Source organism: Tasmannia lanceolata, unplaced genomic scaffold, assembly GCF_043159265.1.
Source record: "Tasmannia lanceolata isolate RefF3 unplaced genomic scaffold, GAP_Taslan_0.1 ptg000003l, whole genome shotgun sequence".
Lineage (NCBI taxonomy): Eukaryota > Viridiplantae > Streptophyta > Magnoliopsida > Canellales > Winteraceae > Tasmannia > Tasmannia lanceolata.
The window spans coordinates 5,380,063-5,401,486 of NW_027518680.1; the positions used below are offsets into that span (position 1 = coordinate 5,380,063).

Here is a 21,424-nt window from a genome sequence, read left to right on the forward strand (position 1 = left end):
TATAGCCCATTGCCCACGCCGCACGCGCGTGTGCGAACGGTGCGTTGCACCGTCCCGCGGGTCCAACCATGGGTTCAACCCAATGTGCAATCAAACAAGTAATAGAAAAGTGTAGTGCTTTATAAGCTCTTCTCTTTCTTTTCTCTCATCCGGTACGGGACTATCTTTTCAACTACACTTCTACATCCTTTTGTAAAAGTAAATTTTTCCAAGAAAACATTTTATTTTTCCCAAACGCTTTTGATAAAACTTCTTCAAAACATTAATACATGATTTTGAAAATCCAAAATCACTAACAAGGTATAGTTTGTAAAAGAAAAACGGTAGGGAGAAAGTGAATTTTGTCACATTTCAAATCGAATTCCTTATTCTGGAAATCTGGAATGCAGCCAACAAGAGAAGGAAACACCTCCAGCAACCAAAAGTCTATTACAAAGCCAAAAATAGCAGTTCCAAATTTCATTGGTTACACAAAAGAATAATAATTTATGGGATATCAGACACAAGATATCGTACATGTCCTATCTACATATACTTCACAATGTGACACAAACAGAGCCCAAACATGCTTAAAATTTGAAGCCCATACCTTCAAGTTGATGAGCATAACCTATAGCTTATCTCCACACATCTCTTTCGCATCGTCCTTTCTCTTTCTAGCAATTGATTCCACACTGTTGAACATCCGGGCCAGTCACTTGGGTCGTAAACGGATCGATCCGAACCCATAACAAGGAGAAGATGGAGGCAAGGAGAATCGACCATACAATTACAATCGTCGGTGTTCGGTTTTGGCGTCCCATCAACCCCTTGAGGAATGGGTAAAGATGAACAATCACCCAAAAGGCGAAGAAGAGTTTCCCAAAGAGAGGACCCCATGATTGATACCCACTGTTGATAGCATAAGAGATTCCGGCAACTACCCCAACCAGGTTGATTATGAGTAGAGTGGTTGGAGGTATCAGTAGGGTTGTCCATTTAAACATGTACAGCTCGGTAAAATCACCATCTTCATCTGATGCCTTAGAAGTAACAGTGAAATTGGTGTCGATACCGGCAAGGACTTTGAGCAGGCCTTGGACAACTGCAAAGAGATGGGCTGACACACCTCCAATAACCCAAAACTGTTCATTCCTCCACCACTCGTCAATCCCAACGCCACTCCATCTCATCTCCAATATGCCAGTGGCAAAGATGGAAATGAAGAGAGAGATAAACCATATACTGGCAATGTTACTAATCTGCAAGAAGCCAAGAAACAAAATTCAGACCCCAAATCAATACCAAAAGTATGGCTTCAGCTGCTTAAAGAGGTAAACCCGAAGAAAAGCAACAAGCACTCAAGGCTGATTATTTAGGAAGCAACAAGCACTTGAGGCTGATTATTTAGGCCCTGTTTGTTTGGGATTTTGAGAACCGATTGCGGGTCCAAAAGTGATTATTGGACTCGAAATTAAAAAATAAATGAGTCCAATAATCGGTTTTGGACTTACAATCGGTTTTCAAAAACCAAAACAAACAGGGCCTTAGAAATCGCTACAGCTCCATTCAAAAAAAAAAAAAAAAAACTCGCTACAGCTGCTAAGCATTTCCCTCAAATTTTAATCAAGACATTCATGCTATCATGCTTTTGATAATTTACAATGACAATATACAACACAACCAAAATTATTTATCAGCGTGGGTGTATAAATACCTGTGGGATAAAGAACTTTCCAGTGATTAGACAGACAGCTGGTAATGTACAATATGCAAGAAGAGGGATAGCAGTGATTGGATAAATGGTGGTGTTGATGTACGCAAATCTTTCCAACCATTTCAACCTTCCGCCATAACCATACCATATAGGGCAATGCCGACTAAGAAGAATTTCAACAGAACCTAAAGCCCATCGAAGCACTTGGTTCAGACGATCTGAGAGATTAATAGGAGCAGATCCTTTGAATGCTGGGCGTTTGGGCATGCAGTAGATTGACCGCCAACCACGGGCATGCATCTTGAATCCAGTAAGAATATCTTCTGTTACAGAACCATAAATCCATCCTATCTGCAGAAAGGGATACACATATATTAAAAACTCGAGATACGAGAACCAACTAAAGATGCATTAGAATTCCCGAAGCAGTTGAAAGGGCACTCTGCCGATTATTGCATAACAAGATTATTCGGCAGGTAATATGAGACAAAAAGAGACTACTTATTGAGAGGGAGACCCTTTCTCACTTCTTGAATTTTGCAGGGTGATTTTACGGGTAGAAACGACCATGCCACAGTGATGACAAAAAAGTTGCCAACTTTTTGTGCAAAGAGGTGAAAGTTCTCTTAGGAAAATCACATGTGCAAAAGTGGCTACCATCTCTCTCTCTCTCTCTCTCTCTCTCTGAAAATATCCTTGAAAAATTATAAACCAAAAAACTATTTATTTGATGGCAGTGGGTTGACAGACCCACATTCCCTCAGCATCCCTATCCATAACCAGTTCTTGGAATTTGGATATCTGCCAGAGAATCATTGAAATCAGGAGATAATACAAGACTGAACATGCCTTCGATGAAGCTGAAATCGTTTTTTTTTTTTTTTGAATGGTAATGAAGCTGCAATCATTTTGGTCCTGGAGTATGCTCCTGGACCCTCATACTATGTAAATCTGGTGGGACTATTGGTCCCCATGTATAGTCCATGGTATGAATATAATAGTCAATTTTCAAAACAAAAAATTTCCCAAAACCAAGGTAGCAAGCATGTGAGACAATAAGCAAAACTCATTTTCTAGTACAGAAGAAAAACAAATATAAAACCACCTTGAAGGCTTGAATGTTTTTATCAATGTAGAGTATTCTACTTGCCAGGAAATTTATTTTGAAAACTTTTATGTAATGTTCCAGTTACAAGCAGAAATTAGCAAGTTTTTTGGTCCTATATAGAAGGGGCAAGGTTTATTTAAATTGGCAACAAAGGTTCCAGACAATTCAGAAAATTGTGTAAATCTTAGAAAAAAAATCATCTAAGTTTTGGCTATTAAAATATAATTGATTTTAATGTTTAAAGGCAAAAAATTATACAAAAAACTGATAACTGATAACATCTTGCAAAAGTTTATGATGGCTGGACAATCTTATATTACCAATCACAGTCAAGTAAATGTACTTTATTTTTTGAATGGTTCAAGTAAATGTACTTTACCAATCACAATCTTATATTAATAATCATTAGTGTACGAAAATTACATTAATCGTCACAATCAAGTAAATGTACTTCTGCTCACCAAAAAAAGTAAATGAACTTCTCATTAGCATTCTACCACCTATTTTTGTTATGAAAATATGATTTACCCCTTAAAATCAAGTAATTGTACTAGAAGATTCTAGTCGCTGCCATAACTTATTGTGTGTTCAATATGATTGTACTAACATTAGCACACTCAATAAAGTTCACACCTTCGGCATGGCAATATGGTTTACATCAATCAATTGACCGTACTCGAAGGGCCCGTTTATTTTGCTTGTTTCTTGGTTCGTGTGCAATTCTGGGAACCACGGAGACTGCAAAACTTAATTGCGAAAGTAATTGACTTAGTAAGACTTCTGGACCCTAGGATCGAGCATCGGAGGAGGAGTGCAAATGAGATGGCTGATAGCCTAGCTAAGGCGGGAGCCCAAAGGGATGAGATGTTAGTTGTCTCATATTCGTAATTTCTGTATGGTTTGAGTGTAGTTACTCTTATCTTGTACCTTTGGGGGGAATTTCTGTACGGTTTGAGTGTAGTTACTCTAATCTTGTATATTTGTGTGTGTGTGTGTGTGTGTGTGTGTGTGTGGGTGTGGGTGTGGGTGTGGGTGTGTGTGTGGGGGGGAAGGGGGGGGGGGGGGGGAGAAGGAGGGACATCTTGTCCCATCCTGATTATAATAATTTGTCATTTTTCATTAAAAAAAAAAAATCTGGGAACCCACCTATGAACCAGTCCTATGATAATGGACTTACAAAATTATGCAGATCACATACGCTGAGCATCGTAGCTCCATGTAAAACCAGAGGTGTTTTTTTAGTTTATCAAAAACATACTAGTAGAGAAAATATAAGCCAACAAAGAAACCAAATCATGGAACAAGAAATATCATTACCTCATTTCCCCAGTCCGTCTTGTCCTCGTATCCGCAGCTGATGACATGGATAGCTTCTTTCAGAAGAGACTCGGGAGTTGCTGATTGAGGAACGCCGCCATGTTCCATAAGTGTCGAGGCAACAAAGACAGTTGACTGGCCAAACCTTTTCTCCAAGCTCATTTGTGACATGAGCAGTGACTTCTCATCATCAAATCCAGCACCTAATTTTTTGTAAGGACAAAGTAAAATCAGTGCCACTGATAAACAAGAGTTTCCTGAATCAGTCAATATCACAGAGAAGTGTGAAACAAGAGAAACGCAGCATTCTTAGAGATAAAGATACATTGTGTGGAGCATATAAGAAACCAGATGGACACACCAAAACACAAAGGGTATACAGATAAACAATGAGTTTACTGAATCGGTCAATATTACCTAGGCACAGAAGTTTAGAGAGAAGCATAGTTTTCCCACAGATAAGATATACCATGTGGAGTATTATACATGTAACCAGATGGACGCACCAAAGCAGAAAGGATAGACAGATAACCAAATGGACACGCCAAAACCAATAAGCAGTGACTTCTCATCATCAAATCCTGAGCCTGATTTTTGAAAGTATAAAGCAATATCAGTCCCATCAGTAACTAAAGTGTGGAGAATACTACCTCCGCCTAGAATGTGATTTCAGGTGGGCAGCTATGCTAGAAAAAGATCAAGACGGTTGATCATCTCTGCAATCGGAAGGTATTATTGTGGATCACTGCGCTTTGTGTTTAGCGGCCGGACAAACTATAGATCATCTTTCATACATTTCAGGTTTACTAGAGAGGTTTGGAATCATATCCTAGAATGTTTTGGCATGACTTGAGTTTTCCCTGACTGGTTTAATATCTTTTTGATAGCTGGACCTCTGTTCCTTGGCCTAGGAAATAGAGGGTTCTATGGAGATATGTTTTGCTTGCCACAGCTTGGGTATTTTGGAAAGGAAAACAGCCGCATCTTCAAGAATGTCTCCAAAGGTTCCTATTCCACTTCTGCGAAGGTGATGTACCAGACTAGCATCTGGGTAAAAGTCTTGCCAAGCATCAAGGATGTTTCTAGATATGCTTCAAGTCAGTTTTGGAGGGAGGTTTGCATGAGTGTGGAAAAGAACGACGTTCCTGCTCCTCAGTGGTCCCCTCTGAAGTCGGGCATGTTGAAATTAAACTTTGATGGCTTAAGTTTATGTAATCCGAGTTCTGCTGGAGTGGGGAGCCCTTAGAGATGAGAATGCTTTGACTAAGTGGGCTTCTTCAGGCCCAAGAGGAGTTAAAGATTCCAACGAGGCGGAGGTGATAGCTGTCTTACATAGTATCAGATTCAAGGATAAAAAGACTGGGATCGGCTCATCGCAAGAAGGAGACGCTCTTAATGTCATAAGGTGGATGGGTCGAAGGAATTCCTATCCTTGTAGGTTTGAGAATTCCAGCTACTATGGTCTGAAGGGGCGTGAGGTTATTTTCAGCATGTTAGATGATTGGCTTATAGTGATGCCAATAGATTGGCACGATCAGGAGTCAGAAGAACCTGTTTGATTTCCTTCCTTCTTGATTTTCCTATCCTTTTCTTTTATGTCACATTTGCATCTGCCTTTTCTTTTGTATCTGGCCACCTTGGCCTTTGGGTTTTTTGCCATTCTTAATATAAATTATAATTTCACAGCATTCAGAAAAAAAAAGGTAAAATCAGTCCCACCGATAGACGCTACTTTATTGAATCAATCGTCATCACATAGGCGTTGAGATGTGGAGCCATAGCTTTTCTACAGATAGGATATATCATACATGAAATATATATCGGAAATTAAAAACTCGAACTTGGATGAGAACTAGGCCAATGTAAAAAGGAATAGACTCGTGGAATCAATGATTGACAATCAACTTTTCACTAAGTCAAGCACGTCAAAGGAGTTTTTAATCGACTTGGTAGGGAAAATAACTTTAGAATTGGATAGTAAATTGTCCGATCTAAAATGTAATGGATTCGGGCCAGTGTTGGTTAAACCTCAGTTCTGTCTTTGTGTACTTGTTTCAAGTCCCGTCTCAGCTATAGAAATATATACGGAAGGAAAAAAAAACAATTGACATGTGGTTGACCTACTTAGAGAATGGACTGGAACATGAATCAATGAGGTGAACTCTACATGGACAAATCATGTTTGAATATTTCCTTCTTGTGGTATGTTTTCGAATGAATAGGCATACGCTTGGCAATTTTTGAGCTAGATTTTGTAATTTGTATAGTATAGATACATGGATTTGACTCCAAAACCAAATCTATTAAGTGCCTAGTGCTTCCATTCAAAATAATAATAATTTAATTAGGGAAGCGATATATTCGCCCCCTTTTCTTACTTGGGACAGCCCCTTCTAGTGTATTTATGAATATTCTTTTACACTAGACGGGGCTGTCCCAACTCCAAAATAAGAAAAAGGGTCGAATATATCATTTCCCTTTAATTAATGGAGGATTAGTGAAAGATTAGTAATAGCATCATAATTTCTTCATTTTTTGTGATGACAGATAAGAACATTAGAACGGAGTGGGAACAATATCCACGCATCTATAACGAACCTTTAGTAATATTTTATTATTTTTAGTTGTTAATTTCAAGATTATATGAAAGAACTTAATAGGTGCACGAATTTGGGACTAGAATAATTTATCAATGACGGTCATTAGTAATGTTTATTAATTATTTTAGTGTCTTTTCTTGCTTTTTTAATAACATGTAGAACATTGTAGACGCATGTATTTGGCACTGGATCCATCCATCTGTAATGTTAATTAGTAATTTAGTATATTAAAAGGAATGTTTTCCCAGATTAGATTTACCTCACATGAATCATTAAAAAAAAATTACCTCACATGAACTACCTTTTTTCTATGTTCACTCAAATTTTGATGATTTTTTGTTTCTTTTGTTTTTTTCAACTTTGGGGGTCATTCCTGAATTTTCCACACCGACACCCCAAAACCGAGTTTATGATAATGAATCCATGACAGACTAATAGTCAATCGAAGACTAAATTAAGCATATTAAACAGAGAAGTTCCGGCATGATATAACGGGTTGGTAATAAAACTGACAATCTGACAAAAGAAAGAGACAAATATAAAAAATCATACCTTCAACCCCCTCTTCAATATCCTCTAGATTGAATATCGGCACCGTAGAGTCCACGTGCTTGCTTGATTTCTTCTTATCCGAGCTCTTTTTACTTGACTTTGAACTTTTCTTTCGTGATCCACCACAAAATTTAGAAAGGAACCCTGGTTTACGATGCTTCTGCTTGAGAGGAGGTTCATAACCATATAGAGCAGTTCTGTTGAAGACACATCCTGTACCCACGTAAACAGGACCTTGAATGCCATCAAGACCTCTCAGATTGATCTGTAACCCACATGAAAAGGTAAAACATGATCAGAAAAGCTCAGCAGAGAGAGAAAGTTCCTGGCCAATTTGGAAAAACATCAGCCTCAACCAGTCCCGAGTTGGAGATTTTTGGGCCAAGTGGCACCAGGGTGCATTTGCCTTAGCTATATCTTAGTCTACATTCTACAGGCTTGTAAATGTGGCACCAGGGTGCAGTTGCCTTAGGATACCTTAGTCTACATTCTAAAGGCTTGTAAATGTGGCACTTGTAAGTATCATACCTCAGGACTTTCCAACCATTACTTTTATTGTCAATTGTATCCCGGAGAGGACTACAATGACCTTAAGGGAGGAAAGATGCAAGACATATCAAAACAAAAGGAAGAGAAAAGTTGAGTCTGAAAAAGATAAGGCTGACTTACATCAAAGAAGACAGTATTGCGGTTGGCATATCGATCATTCCTATCAATTCCATCAAATCTCTGTGGAAACTGAACATAGCAAACTGATTTCCCGAGGTTTGGGTCCATCAGAAAACACATTGCTTCTCGTAAAGCCTTGCTGTTGTTTATGTAGTGATCACAGTCAAGATTCAACAAGTAGGATCCATTGGTAAGGACTGCGGATACACGGACCTGCCAAAGGAGGGATTATATCGATTACTAAAGGTTAAATATGTTCAAACATGGTTTTGATTCAAATTGCCATTCTTTGACACTTTGACTACTTACAAGTGAATTCATTGCACCGGCCTTCTTGTGATGTTGGAAGCCTGGACGTTTCTCACGAGATACGTAGACTAACCGTGGCAGCTCATTGCCCTCACTGTCAAGCCCTCCACTATGGCCTAAGAAAACCTGCAAACAACAGAAGAAAATATTCAATTATGATCAGAAAATGGTTCTGAGAGAAGTGATGCACGGATAAACAGTCTATATGCTTTGATATTGCAGCAATTATAATCAGAAAGTTACATAGAAACATGGAGTCCCACTACTTAGGAAACAGGAAAGCAAAAGAAAATGGTTATCCGATGGATTAAAATACTTTAAGAATCCAAAGCACTTGCAAACAGCATGTTATGGAAAAAAAAATGCAAAAAGAATTTATTTTTTTTTAAAGGTGAACTTTATTAAAAAAATGCAAAAGATCCATGACAGTGACGGTCAAAGACAATGAACTAAAAACAGAAGCATGAAAGCAAAAAAAAAAAAATACAAACAAAACCAAACATTTAAGAAGTTCAATGAGATCATAATAAAAATTGTTATGTGTGTAACCATTTAGAAACAGAAATGCTTTTTTTTTTTTAAACATTAATATTCACCAACATATCAGATTTACAAATGCCACTAGTATTGTAGTGCTTTTGTAGTTTTATATGGATCCTTGTGCTCTTTCATTTTTGCGATCAGTGTGAGGCCATCAGGCCCATCACAACCCCGATATTGAGTACTTTTTCATATTAATAGTATTATTTATCGTCAAAAGAAGAAAAGAAAAAAAGATAGAAGATGAACAAACCTGAATCATTCCTGGATGATCTCTGGTGTTATTTCCAGGCCACGGCGTACCATCTTGCATAATCCATCCCTCCTCAGGAATTTTTTGTGCCTTTGCAACAAGCCCGTTGACACGAACTTTAAACTCTTCATATTCCCTCTGGGGCATAAAAAATTGCACTAAGATAGTTGAACATCCATGAAAAATGAAAGAACTCCAAATAAGATGAAAAACTCCAACCTTCATCGCTCTACGGTCTTTGACAAATGAGGGGTGAACTTTATCTTTCAAGTAGTCAATCTTCTGCGAGAAATACCATTCTGGAGCTCGGGGTTCAATGTTGTACTTCTTGCTGAAAGGAACCCATTTCCTTGCAAATTCTGAAGTTTCAGACAGGGCTTCAAATGTCAACATAGCAGCTCCATCATCAGAGACATAGCAAGAAACTTTGTCAACTGGGTAGTCCACCGCAAGAATTGATAGCACAGTATTGGCTGTGACAAGAGGAGGTTCCTTTAGAGGGTCGACAGTACTGACAAAAATGTCAACAGCAGCCAGCTGAGATGGTTCTCCTTCTCGGTCATATCTGCCATTCATAAGAGATCACAATAAGAACTACTAAATTGATTAAGGGGCTCATTTGACACCCTATAAGACATTTGGAGATCAGCAAGCAGTAGAAATGTTAAAACATAAAGTGGAAGTGAAGAAAGCTAAAAGATCCTTCACCTCAGAGAGAGCCTGTCAAGATACGTCTCACGGTTTACTGGAAGCCATTTTGGGAACTGATCCAATATCCAAGATATTGCAAACCATATCTCACATATCACAGAAATCAACCACAATGGATATGCATTGCGAACAGGATTCGTTATACGATAGTGCAAGAAAATACAGAGGATAACAAGCCGCAGAACAATGACCATCCTATATGGGTTTATCCTGGATGAAGGAATAGACACCTTTCTTGAAAGAGGCTGACGAGCTTCATCGTTCCTACATTTCAAATGAGAAAGATTAATTGATGATGTAAGACAATCCACTACAAATAAAGAATCATCTCAAAGACCATGTTTTCTCAGAAACTCAGCATGCCAAAGAAACCAATCATGCAACAGCAGTCATTGAACTGTACGTGGACATGTAACCAAATCAAACAACACACAAAACACTCCATTAAGTTTAGTTATTGAATAAGTCGAGAAATATAAACCTTCTGGTGAGGTTGACATTATACGAGATCTCATTGTTAAAATTCTTCGAGAAAATGTTCAGGGTTTTAAGGTTTGCCACTATTTGAGATAGACTATCCTATCAGGGAAGGCTAAAAACTAGGCATTCCCTTGCAAGAAAAGAATTAAAGAATAACCCGAGTACTCTTCAGACCACACAAATTTCACAATAACCCTTCTTTTATACTTGGGTAACGCTGGCCTGTATTATTTCAAAATAATCTGGAGAAAGAATCCAAAAGGCATGTTGCTTTAACCTAGAGAAACTTGCAGGGTTTTAGTCTGGCTGCTAAAGAATTTAATATCAGTGTTTTTGTCATTGCTACACACAAGGTTGTCATTCGTGGAGATTGAAGTATTGAACTCGATAGGAAAGATGCACTTCCTGATAAAATATTAAGCATAAGATCATATGGAACAGCAGCTTGAGGAAAGTGGCCACAGTCATCCATAAAATCTTTAAAATAAAATATTAAGCACTAAGAACTAAATTACTTAATCATATTCTTGAGCACCACATCAGGGCATCCATCACATTGACAATATGGATGGAATGGAGAAAAATTCGAAATCTCAAATTATATTTGGAATTGGACAAGGGAGGAAAGAAACCTCACTGACTGTGTTAACTCTCAAGATTCTCCCATTTTAAAGAAATCATAAAAAGACAAGCAACTGCATTGATTAGAATCACAACTTAAGACTCATGGAAATAACAAACAAAAGAATGCAGAACTGATTGCATGCACACATATCCCAAAAGGGCAAACAAATTCCTTACGTTGTAAATAAACAATCAGATGGTAAAAATTGTGGCCTTATTTAAATGAAAAGAAAACTAATCATGGTACAAAATCATTCTGTCAAAAGGGTACTCACAGTAACGAGTCATCCATATTCACATCAATGCTACCATCGATGTCTCCAGCTCCCCTGCCTTCTGAAGTGCCATTAGGTGCATGACTACCATTACTCATTTGCACAACATTCTTGTCCTGCTTCATCTTCCAGCCATCAACCCTCTCTTTCCATGCAACATTGCCAAATCCATGTGAACCAAATTCTTTCGATGGATCAACAATCCTAATATTAGCTGCACAATTGAAAAGTACAATGAAACAAAACACATGAGTCGTAAATCAAAATGCTAAACATTAAGGGCCCGTTTGGATGCGAGAAGATTTTGATTTGGATTTCTCACATTTGCAGCCCTTTTGTGTTGTGATTTGGATCCGGATCAAATCCTTGGATTTCCAAATCAGCGACTGACAGTGAAAAAATCAGATTTCCAAATATGCTGTGGAAATAAGTAATTGGAAATCCACAGATCTAGCAGTTTCCTTCACCCTCTTTGCTCCTCAACCTCTCCCCTCCAGTAGGAAGTACCCCCTTCCCTCTCTGTCACCCTCAACATGAGCTGGCGGATCTATTCATTTTGTATTCAAAACTCAATTCCAAATCCAAATACTAAACATGAGGTATCCAAACGGGCCCTAAAGGTCTGGGAAAGCTAAATCTCAATAGCATAAGAAGCTTACGCGATTGACCGACATCCGTGTAAGGGAGCGGATGCACACGCTTCCCTCCACCAACACCTCCAGGAGATGGCATCGTAAGACGATCAGGAGATGATTCCGGTAATTCTCCAGAAAGCTGCCATCAATGCAAGACCAAAAAAACTGAATCCACTGCAAAAATCCATAATAATGAAACAAAAGAGAAAAAACTCTGAAGAATAACCTACAGCTTGGCCACTGGTGAGAAAAGGAATGTGATTATGAGAAACCTCTCTATCATAGTTCGGAGCGCTGACATCTTCACCTCGCCCATAGGTCATTTGCCAGCTTAGCATGCGCTCAGCAATCTTCTGCTTCTGATTTTGACTACCAGATGAATAATTGAGATCGCTTGCCACATCATCAGCATCCCCATCCTCCCCTTCATCGCCACGAACATGAGGACTTCCTGAAAGTTTGAAAGAAAAAAAAATTATATATAACATTTGATATTCATCCCCAGAAATGACAAATGCAATACAGGTCAGATGCATCAAACCTTTATGCCTCTTGTATCTGGTTTTGCATTGAGGGCAAGACTGATTCCCATCTTTCCTCTCGTATTCGTAGCATGCTCTGCAAACGGGAAAGGCACAAACATCGCAAGCTACAAAAAGTTCACCTTCTGATGTAGTGCCGACATCGTCACCACAGATCTGGCAAACCTGACCGCTAAGGTGTTTCAAAGGTTTCGGCTATGCAAAAACAAAAACAAAACAAAAAAAAGATTCAGAAAAAACACAGAGGAAAAGTACACATTTTAAAGAACAAGACGAAAATAAATCAAGTAAACAAAGAGAGAACGTTATCAGCTGAATGATGCACGAAGAGATCACCCTAAATGAAGAAGAAGGAACAATTTTCTGTGCATTCTAGACTCAATTCAGTTAAAAATGAACAAAAAGATCGACAGAAGAAATATTCTTCGTAAAATACAGTGACAAACACCGAGATCTAGGCTAAAAAAATCAGATTTAGGCGGAAAGTGGAACCGAAATTCAATACTAACCCCAGACTCTCCTTCCGCGTCCATCGGCATCTGTAAACCCTGGCCAGCAACCTTTTTCCTCTTGATCTGATCCAGCAGATGAAATCCTTAAATCTCAAGCAGATCTACAGCCAATTCACGTGACAAAAAGCTAAAATCCTCATACAGAAAGAAATATCACTGCTATCACATGCACAAATGCTCCAGAATCTGCTTTTTTGTTTTTAAAAGACACAGTTCTCAGTAAATTACTCAAATGAGAACTAGATCGGCTTCCAAATACCTGAAAAAAGAAAAAGACATCAATCTATCAATGAAACTTTTATCCGGAGCAACTAAAGACAAAGATTTTCTTCGCAAAATGCTGAATCTTCAGATCGACTTACTTTTTCGAGAATGAACTTCCCAGGCCTCTAATTTCAGCTAGATCTGCTCCAATTTACAACAAAAACCCTAAAAATCAACCTTCCTGCCCAAATTCTTCAGATCTCCCCAAATCGAACACGAAAATCTCCAAATCTTCAAAATCTCACCTTCCTATGGGAAACGGAAACCGATCACCCACCGCAAGACGAAGAAATCGAGCAGCGGCAGACTACAGGATTCCGAATCCCCTTCTATCTGTCTCCCTTACCTTCTCTGCAGTTAAATGCCTACAAAAATACGATAACGACACCACACCGATCGCTTTTTAATCCGACTAAAAAAATCGAAAGAATGCAATAATTTCCTCTCTTTTTTCCTTTTTTCACCGTCACCCTAAAATCCCTAGTAGATTTCTATCACAAGAAAATCGAAATGCTTTTCAAGTTCAAATGAAGAGAGAGAGAGAGAGAGAGAGAGAGAGAGTTTCCAAATTCCAAATTACCGAACCCTAGCTTTTACTATCTGATCTCGTCAGCGTGAAGAAGAAGGAAGATGAGATTTTAGACGGAGAGTGTGAGAGACAGGTACTTAGCTGGCAGCGTTACCGAATTACCTGTAGACTCCAGTAAATATAGCGGTCGGCTGTCGGCTGCCGACACTAGGGAATACAAAACAGCCCACTCCATTCCATTATCTTGACTCTTGAGGTTAGGATGGTCTTGTTATTTTATTTTTTTTCTCTTGTTACTATGGCCCTTAAAATAATAGGGCCCACCATAATGGACAGTCCGGATCATATGAGGATGAGGCCATCTATATTGTGTCATGTGGTGCATTAGAGAGACTCGTAGGCAATATTCAATGGAATATTTGTGGGGCCATTTGGCCTTATGCCATGTTTGGCAGCCTTGAAAAATATTTCCTTGGAATATAAGTTGACTACAGGTAATGGATGGTGGGAGGGCCATAAAATATAGAGGGCATGATTGAGAAGAGTATGAGAAGTGACTTTAAGTCTTACACAAACTACACTCCAAACTAAGCTTTTTATTTCCTTATTTTTCACCCATCTCTCTCTCTCTCTCTCTCTCTCTCTCTCTCTCTCAAGTGACAGCTCACATTTCATCAACAAGACTAATTGCTTAAGTTATAGATGATGTGGCTTTAGATCATTCACCTAAAGGTTGTCCCAAACACTAGCAATTAGGGGACTAATTGCATTTTTAGGGCACTGATCTGAATACACACTTGTGTCTAGGTTGTCCCAAACACTAGCAATTAGGGCTAGTTTGTTGTTTTATTAAAAAAATTAGGGTATCTTTGTCCTAAAAAGCATCCTTCAAAAGATGATCTCGTGTCGGGAGGGACATTATACGTGTCTTTGTTCTAGCATTTTGGCCGATGTAGGTTAATTTTTAGGGCAGTGATAAATCGACCCCCCAAAATGATAAATCGACTCCCCATGTGTCTATCTCTCTCCTCTGGTCCTTCGAAAGATGATCTCGTGTCGAGGGACATTATACGTGTCTTTGTTCTAGCATTTTGGCCGATGTAGGTTAATTTTTAGGGCAGTGATAAATCGACCCCCCAAAATGATAAATCGACTCCTCATGTGTCTATCTCTCTCCTCTGGTAAGAGGAGAGACCGGAGAAAAGAGATAGACACATGGGAGTGATTTATCACTCACTAATTTTTATTCTATTGGATAGTAGAATGACAGAATCACCCTCGTGAGTCGTGGTGTTCTAAACTAGTAAACAAGCCTAGCCGAGCTAAGACTACATGAGCGAGTCAACGGCTCGCACAGCTGGGAGTGTCGGTGGTTTACTTGTCTCACTCCGAGGAGTAATAAAACTCAAATGCTAAAAAAAAGGGGGGCTGTTGATGACTTAATAGTTAATACTCCTTCCTAATCGTCAAATATTGGGCCCCACTTATGCATCGTGTACGTTATCAGATCCGAACAGCGGCCATAGTTCCAGCAAAAGACCTTCGAGAGTAGATGAATCTAAGCCGTCGATTTAATAGATCATTACATGGGATGGGCTCATGATGTTTAACAAGATCAACGGTCTGGATTTCACATACATATCCCGGTGTTGGACCCAAAATCTGTCTCTTACCATTGATCCTAAAAGTGACTTTCTGCCTGGTCATGTTCCTTTTGGGAAAATGATGGGCCTCTATTCTAATCCCCCCGAGCATGATTCAAAGAGTACCAAACCCAAACCCAGTCGCTTGATGTGGACTGCCCATCTAACAGATCCTCTATTGAGCACTTAATCTGGACGGTCCATATAACATATCCTCTATTTGACCTCCACCAGATCTCATATTCCTACTCTCCGGTAGACATAGATGTCGATAGGAGCTTCAAAGGATGTCAATCTCACAATGTCCATCTAACAAATGCTGACATTGTTAGATATATGTTACGATTGTTTGATCAATGTGAGCTTCATTTCTATAGTATAAACTATAGAGCATTAGAGCATCACTAGCATGATAACTGAGCCCCATGGATTTCATTAATTCATCCAAAAAATGGAAAAAAATAATTAAAAAAAAAGGATGGGTAAACCCAAAACCGAAACGATCGAGTTCGGTTCTAATGGTCAGTGGTTCAATTCTGGGAACCGATAGGGATTAGTTTGGTTCTGGGTATACCGAACCGACCCGAACCATGTCCACCCCTAATTGAAGCATTCCTCCACCGTAAACATGCATGTATTACAATGAGCTGAGTTAGACTTCTTATTACGGTGTTACTCTCACCCTGTAGGTGGCACTTTTTGTCTCTTCTCATGTCCTTTCAATGAGATTATGAAGGAGGATACAATGAGATTATTAATTTATTATAAGGCAGAAGACATTGAGAGTAGCATAACATGGCCTTGGAGGTCTTCACCGGCTTGCCATTGTTTAGGAAACATGAGTAGTATATTAATGTTACAACCACTTTTTTCAAAGAAAAATAAGAAGGTTAAGATATAGGTGGGGGCTACTTTATGGATGATCAACACTACTCATGTTTTAATCACCACCGTTGGACAGGCTATGACTCAAAAAAAAAAAAAAACGAATAATGGTACAAAAATCTCAGTAAAATCAGAGGGTTAGAATTGTTTGATCAGGAGAATTTTGGTCTATGACCCAAGCACTATAGGGCCCAAAAGGAAAATGATCTGGTTAACAAAAGTGGTTAACCCCACTTTCACGAAACTAGTGAATCACACATTTATAAAAGTTCACAAATTTTTTGGTAGAGAAAGATCTTCTTAGAATTGCTAGAAAATTCTTCTAACAGTAAGTGAAAGTGATGTAGACCATGTGCCCAACGAATACCTGGAACAACTGGATCATAAGAAATCGAGTTGAAGGAGCTAGTGACGACCTTACATTTTGAAACGTTTAAGTTGGGCTACGTTCAGCCTCTCTCATACAATTGTGCCCTAGAATATTTCATGAAATAATTTTTCATGAGTGCCAAACACGGCTTAGGGTTCCTCTATTTTACTAGCCCAAAACTATATCACTCTTTTTTTTTAATCTTCACAAGATCCTACGTTTCAGAACTTCTTATATGTAATGCTTTTGTTGCCATTTTATAAGAGGTTGCCAATTGAGAGGCCAGACTTGGATAGTTTAATTGTGGAAGGTGATTCTCTAAATATAATTAGCTGGTTGGAGAGCAAGACCCCTCTACCTCAGAGATTCGAGCCACTTATTGAGGAGATCTTGGATCGGGGATCGTCTTTTGATCTTTCCTTCCATATGGTGTGCGCGCGTGAAGCCCAGTTATTTTCTTCCAAAAAGGACATCGTGACCCACTTCATAGGATGATCCAAACTGTTAAGTTGTTTTGTCACAACATAAATAGGCTCCGATCTATAGAGGATTCTATAATATGCAGTCGAATCATCCTATGGAAATGATCTATGGGGTATAGCCTATTTAGGTTGTGGCCCAACAAATGAATGGTTTCGATCATCCTAAGAAGTTAACCCTACCATACTTTCTGAAAAATAATGAACATCACATGGTAGACCATCAAATGAACGGTTTGGATCATCCTAAGAAGTTGCCTCCACTGCACTTTCTATAAAAAAAAATGTACTTTAGGTGATGCCCATCAAATGAATGGTTTTGATCATCCTAATAATTGGACTCTACTGTACATTCTATAAGTGGACTCTACTATACATTATGAAAAATACTCATTTAAAACCTCGACTACTGAGCATAAAAAAGAGCATCCTCCGTCAAAGAAAAAAGAGATCTAGAGACTCTCCTCACTTTGTCGAGTTGACGAGGAAGAAGGCAAAACTTACATGTGCATCTTCTCTAGAAGCCAAAGACACGGTCAAGTCTTCTCCACAAGCATTGTTATATGTTCTTTTTCTATTTCAAAATTTTTATGTTCTTCCTCAACCTTTCACATACATTGGGGCATCACATGGCATCGCAGATATCCACATGCAATCGATCTTCACAGAAGGATTTTTCCTCATCCCACCGCTAGGAACGGAAAGATTTTAATCCTTCATTTTTATTTTTTTGGTTGCAAATTACGTTTATTTTATTTTAGGAAAAATTATTAAAAAAATGCAAAGTTTTGTCTAAATTGTGAATAAAGGATAGTTATTTGAAATTTATAGAAAATGTGTTGTCAGGTGAGAGAAAATGGCTTTTAGGACAAATATACCCCTCATACCTCTTTTTTCTCTCCACCTTTTTGCACCTATCCCTATGCACTTATTACCTTCTCACCTACCACCTTCTTCTTCCTCAAGGCTTTTCTAACGTAGAAAACTCCATGGAAGGGTTTTGAAGGTTGCCATTTACAACAGGGTTTGGTATTCATGAGGGTTTATTCGTGATAAACTTATCGAAGCAGTGTTACAAAATGCAAAGAAAATGAATTTTGACTTAAAACTGAATTTTGTTGTTTTCCTCATTTTCAAGATAAATCTATTTTCTTTGCATTTTTGGACTCTAAAACATCAAAACAAAGCTTCAATTTATGGTTGACTGCATGACACTAAGATCACAATGTATATCCCTATTATCCTTGGAATTATTACTCAATTTGAAAATAAAAATCTTTGAAATTATCCCTATTCTACTAGCTTCCGTCGGAAGTCCGAACAAAACTTCGGACTTCCGAATGGAAGCCAGTATACGTAACCAAAATAATGGTTCCATTCGGAAGTCCGAAGGTTTGTTCGGAGTTCCGACGGAAGACGATCGGACTTTGTAGTTTGGTAATTGTCATATGTTAGTGCATCCTTTGGTATTTTTTTCGTAATTTTACTACTTTGCTTCCATTTTCTCGTAATTTTTCATTTAAAACTTAGCACTTCAGCCACAAATCCATAATGATTACTATTTTTTGCAATTATATTTTTGCTAGCCACCTTTGCACCCATATTACTTCTGTCAATCTTTGCATCAATGGATGGGCCACAAGCCGAGAAGTTGCCTCGGCGAAGGTAGCTAGCAAATTCCTATACAAAAAAAAGGGATGTTATCCACACTACTGTATTTTGATGAGGGGACTCCTCACTTAATTAAAAGTACGGTATGGCCCCCCCATAGGATGATCCAAAGCGTCCATTAGATGGGCCACAGCCTAAATAGGTTGTGTCCCAAAAATCATTTCCATAGGTTGATCCTTACCCTCCGATCTACAGAGGGTTAGGACCAACCCTCTACCATTCTGATCAGAGGGTTATGATCAACCTACGGAAATGCTTTTTGGGCAAAACCTATTTAGGCTGTGGCCCATCTAATGGACGGTTTGGATCATCCTATGGTGCGGGCCATACCGTACTTTTAATAAAGTGAGGAGTGTCCTCATCAAAATACAGTAGTGCAGATAACATTTCCCAAAAACATCTTAAAAAATATGGCAAAAATCCGAGTGACCCGTGGGTCGACCCGGCCCGTACAGGCCCGGCGTGGGAACCACATTTTTTACCCCGGAACCACTAGGGAACCACATTTCCTACCCCGAAACCACTAGGGAACTACATTTTCTACCCCGGAACCACTAGGAAAACACATTTTATACCTCGGAACCACTAAGGAACCACATTTTATACCCCGGAACCACTAGGGAACCACATTTTATACCCCGGAACCACTAGGGAAACACATTTTATACCTCGGAACCACTAAGGAACCACATTTTATACCCCAGAACCACTAGGAACCACATTTTATACCCCAGAACCACTAGGGAACTACATTTTATACCTCGGAACCACTAGGGAAACACATTTTATACCTCGGAACCACTAGGGAAACACATTTTATACCTCGGAACCACTAGGGAACCACATTTTATACCCCGGAACTACTAGGGAACCACATCTTATACCCCAGAACCATTAGGGAACCACATTTTATACCCCGGAACTACTAGAGAACCACATTTCTACCCCGAAACTACTACGGAACCACATTTTATACCTCAGAACCACTAGGGAACCACATTTTATACCTCAGAACTACTAGGAAACCACATTTTCTACTCTCGAACTACTAGGGAACAACATTTTATACCTCGGAACCATTAGGGAACCACATTTTATACCCCGGAACCACTAGGGAACCACATTTTATACACAGCAACCACTAGTGAACCACATTTTATACCTCAGAACAACCAGGGAACCACATTTTATACCCCGGAACCTCTAGGGAACCACATTCTATACCCCAGAACCACTAGGGAACCACATTTTATACCCTGAAACCACTACGGAACCACATTTTATACCCGAGAACCACTACAGAACCACATTTTATACCTCGGAACCACTATGGAACCACATTTTCTACTCCGGAACCACTACAGAACCACATTTTATACCCCGGAACCACTAGGGAACCATATTCTATACCTCGGAACCACTACGGAACCACATTTTATACTCCGGAACCACTAGGGAACCATATTTTATACCTCGGAACCACTATGGAACCACATTCTATACCCCGGAACCACTAGGGAACCACATTTTCTACACTGGAACCACTATCGAAAGACATTTTTTTCCTCGGAACCACTAGGGAACCACATTTTCTACCCCAAAAGCACTAGGGAACCACATTTTATACCTCGGAACCACTAAAGAACCACATTTTATACCTCGGAACCACTAGGGAACCACATTTTATACCCCGGAACCACTACGGAACCACATTTTATACGCCGAAACTACTATGGAACCACATTTTATACCTCGGAACCACTACTGAACCACATTTTATACCCCGAACCATTACGAAACCACATTTAATACCTCAGAACCACTAGGGAACCACATTTTCTACCTCAGGAACCACTAGAGAACCACATTCTATACTCTGGAACCACTAGGGAACCACATTTTATACCTCAGAAGCACTAGGGAACCACATTTTATATCCCGGAACCACTAGGGAACCACATTTTATACCCCGGAACCACTAGGGAACCACATTTTCTAAGAACCACTAGGGAACCACATTTTATACCTCGGAACCACTACGGAACCACATTTTATACCTCAGAACCACTACGGAACCACATTTTCTACCCAGAACAACTAGGAAACCACATTTTATACCCCGGAACCACCAGGGAACCACATTTTCTACTTGGGAACCACTAGGGAACCACATTTTATACCCCAGAACCACTAGGGAATCACATTTTCTACCTCGGAACGGAACCACATTTTATACCCCGGAACCACTAGGGAACTACATTTTCTACCCCGGAACCACTAGGAAACCACATTTTATACCCTGGAACCACTAGGGAACCACATTTTTTACCCCGGAACTACTACGGAACCACATTTTATACCTCGAAACCACTAGGGAACCACATTTTATACCTCAGAACTACTAGGGAACCACATTTTCTACTCCGGAACCACTAGGGAACAACATTTTATACCCCGGAACCATTAGGGAACCACATTTTATACCTCGGAACCACTAGGGAACCACATTTTATACACAGCAACCACTAGTGAACCACATTTTATACCTCGGAACAACTAGGGAACCACATTTTATACCCTGGAACCTCTAGGAACCACATTTTATACCCCAGAACCACTAGGGAATCACATTTTATACCTCGAAACCACTACGGAACCACATTTTATGCCCCAGAACCACTACATAACCACATTTTATACCTCAGAACCACTAGGGAACCACATTTTCTACCCCGGAACCACTACGGAACCACATTTTAT

At 39.2% G+C, this 21,424-nt stretch overlaps 1 protein-coding gene across 11 annotated transcripts; it reads right to left on the reverse strand.

Moving 5' to 3' along the window:
* Nucleotides 1-410: 410 nt before the first annotated feature.
* Nucleotides 411-13,803, reverse strand: LOC143848886 (putative cellulose synthase A catalytic subunit 8 [UDP-forming]). Of its 11 annotated transcripts, none has more exons than XM_077357977.1 (18): nt 13,668-13,803; nt 13,333-13,452; nt 13,186-13,228; nt 13,052-13,082; nt 12,821-12,886; nt 12,311-12,506; nt 12,000-12,220; nt 11,794-11,908; nt 11,135-11,348; nt 9,753-10,019; nt 9,264-9,609; nt 9,045-9,182; nt 8,252-8,377; nt 7,943-8,155; nt 7,274-7,538; nt 4,122-4,324; nt 1,697-2,047; nt 411-1,241 (listed from the first exon to the last, which is right to left on the reverse strand). In XM_077357977.1, exons 5-18 carry the CDS (start codon nt 12,848-12,850, stop codon nt 657-659), a joined length of 3,270 nt encoding a protein of 1,089 aa, XP_077214092.1. In that variant the 5' UTR covers nt 12,851-12,886; nt 13,052-13,082; nt 13,186-13,228; nt 13,333-13,452; nt 13,668-13,803; the 3' UTR covers nt 411-656. The 11 variants fall into 11 exon arrangements, with proteins under 11 accessions (XP_077214092.1, XP_077214089.1, XP_077214071.1 ...); XM_077357974.1 differs by having other exon boundaries at nt 12,821-12,924; XM_077357956.1 differs by having other exon boundaries at nt 12,821-13,082.
* Nucleotides 13,804-21,424: the final 7,621 nt, after the last annotated feature.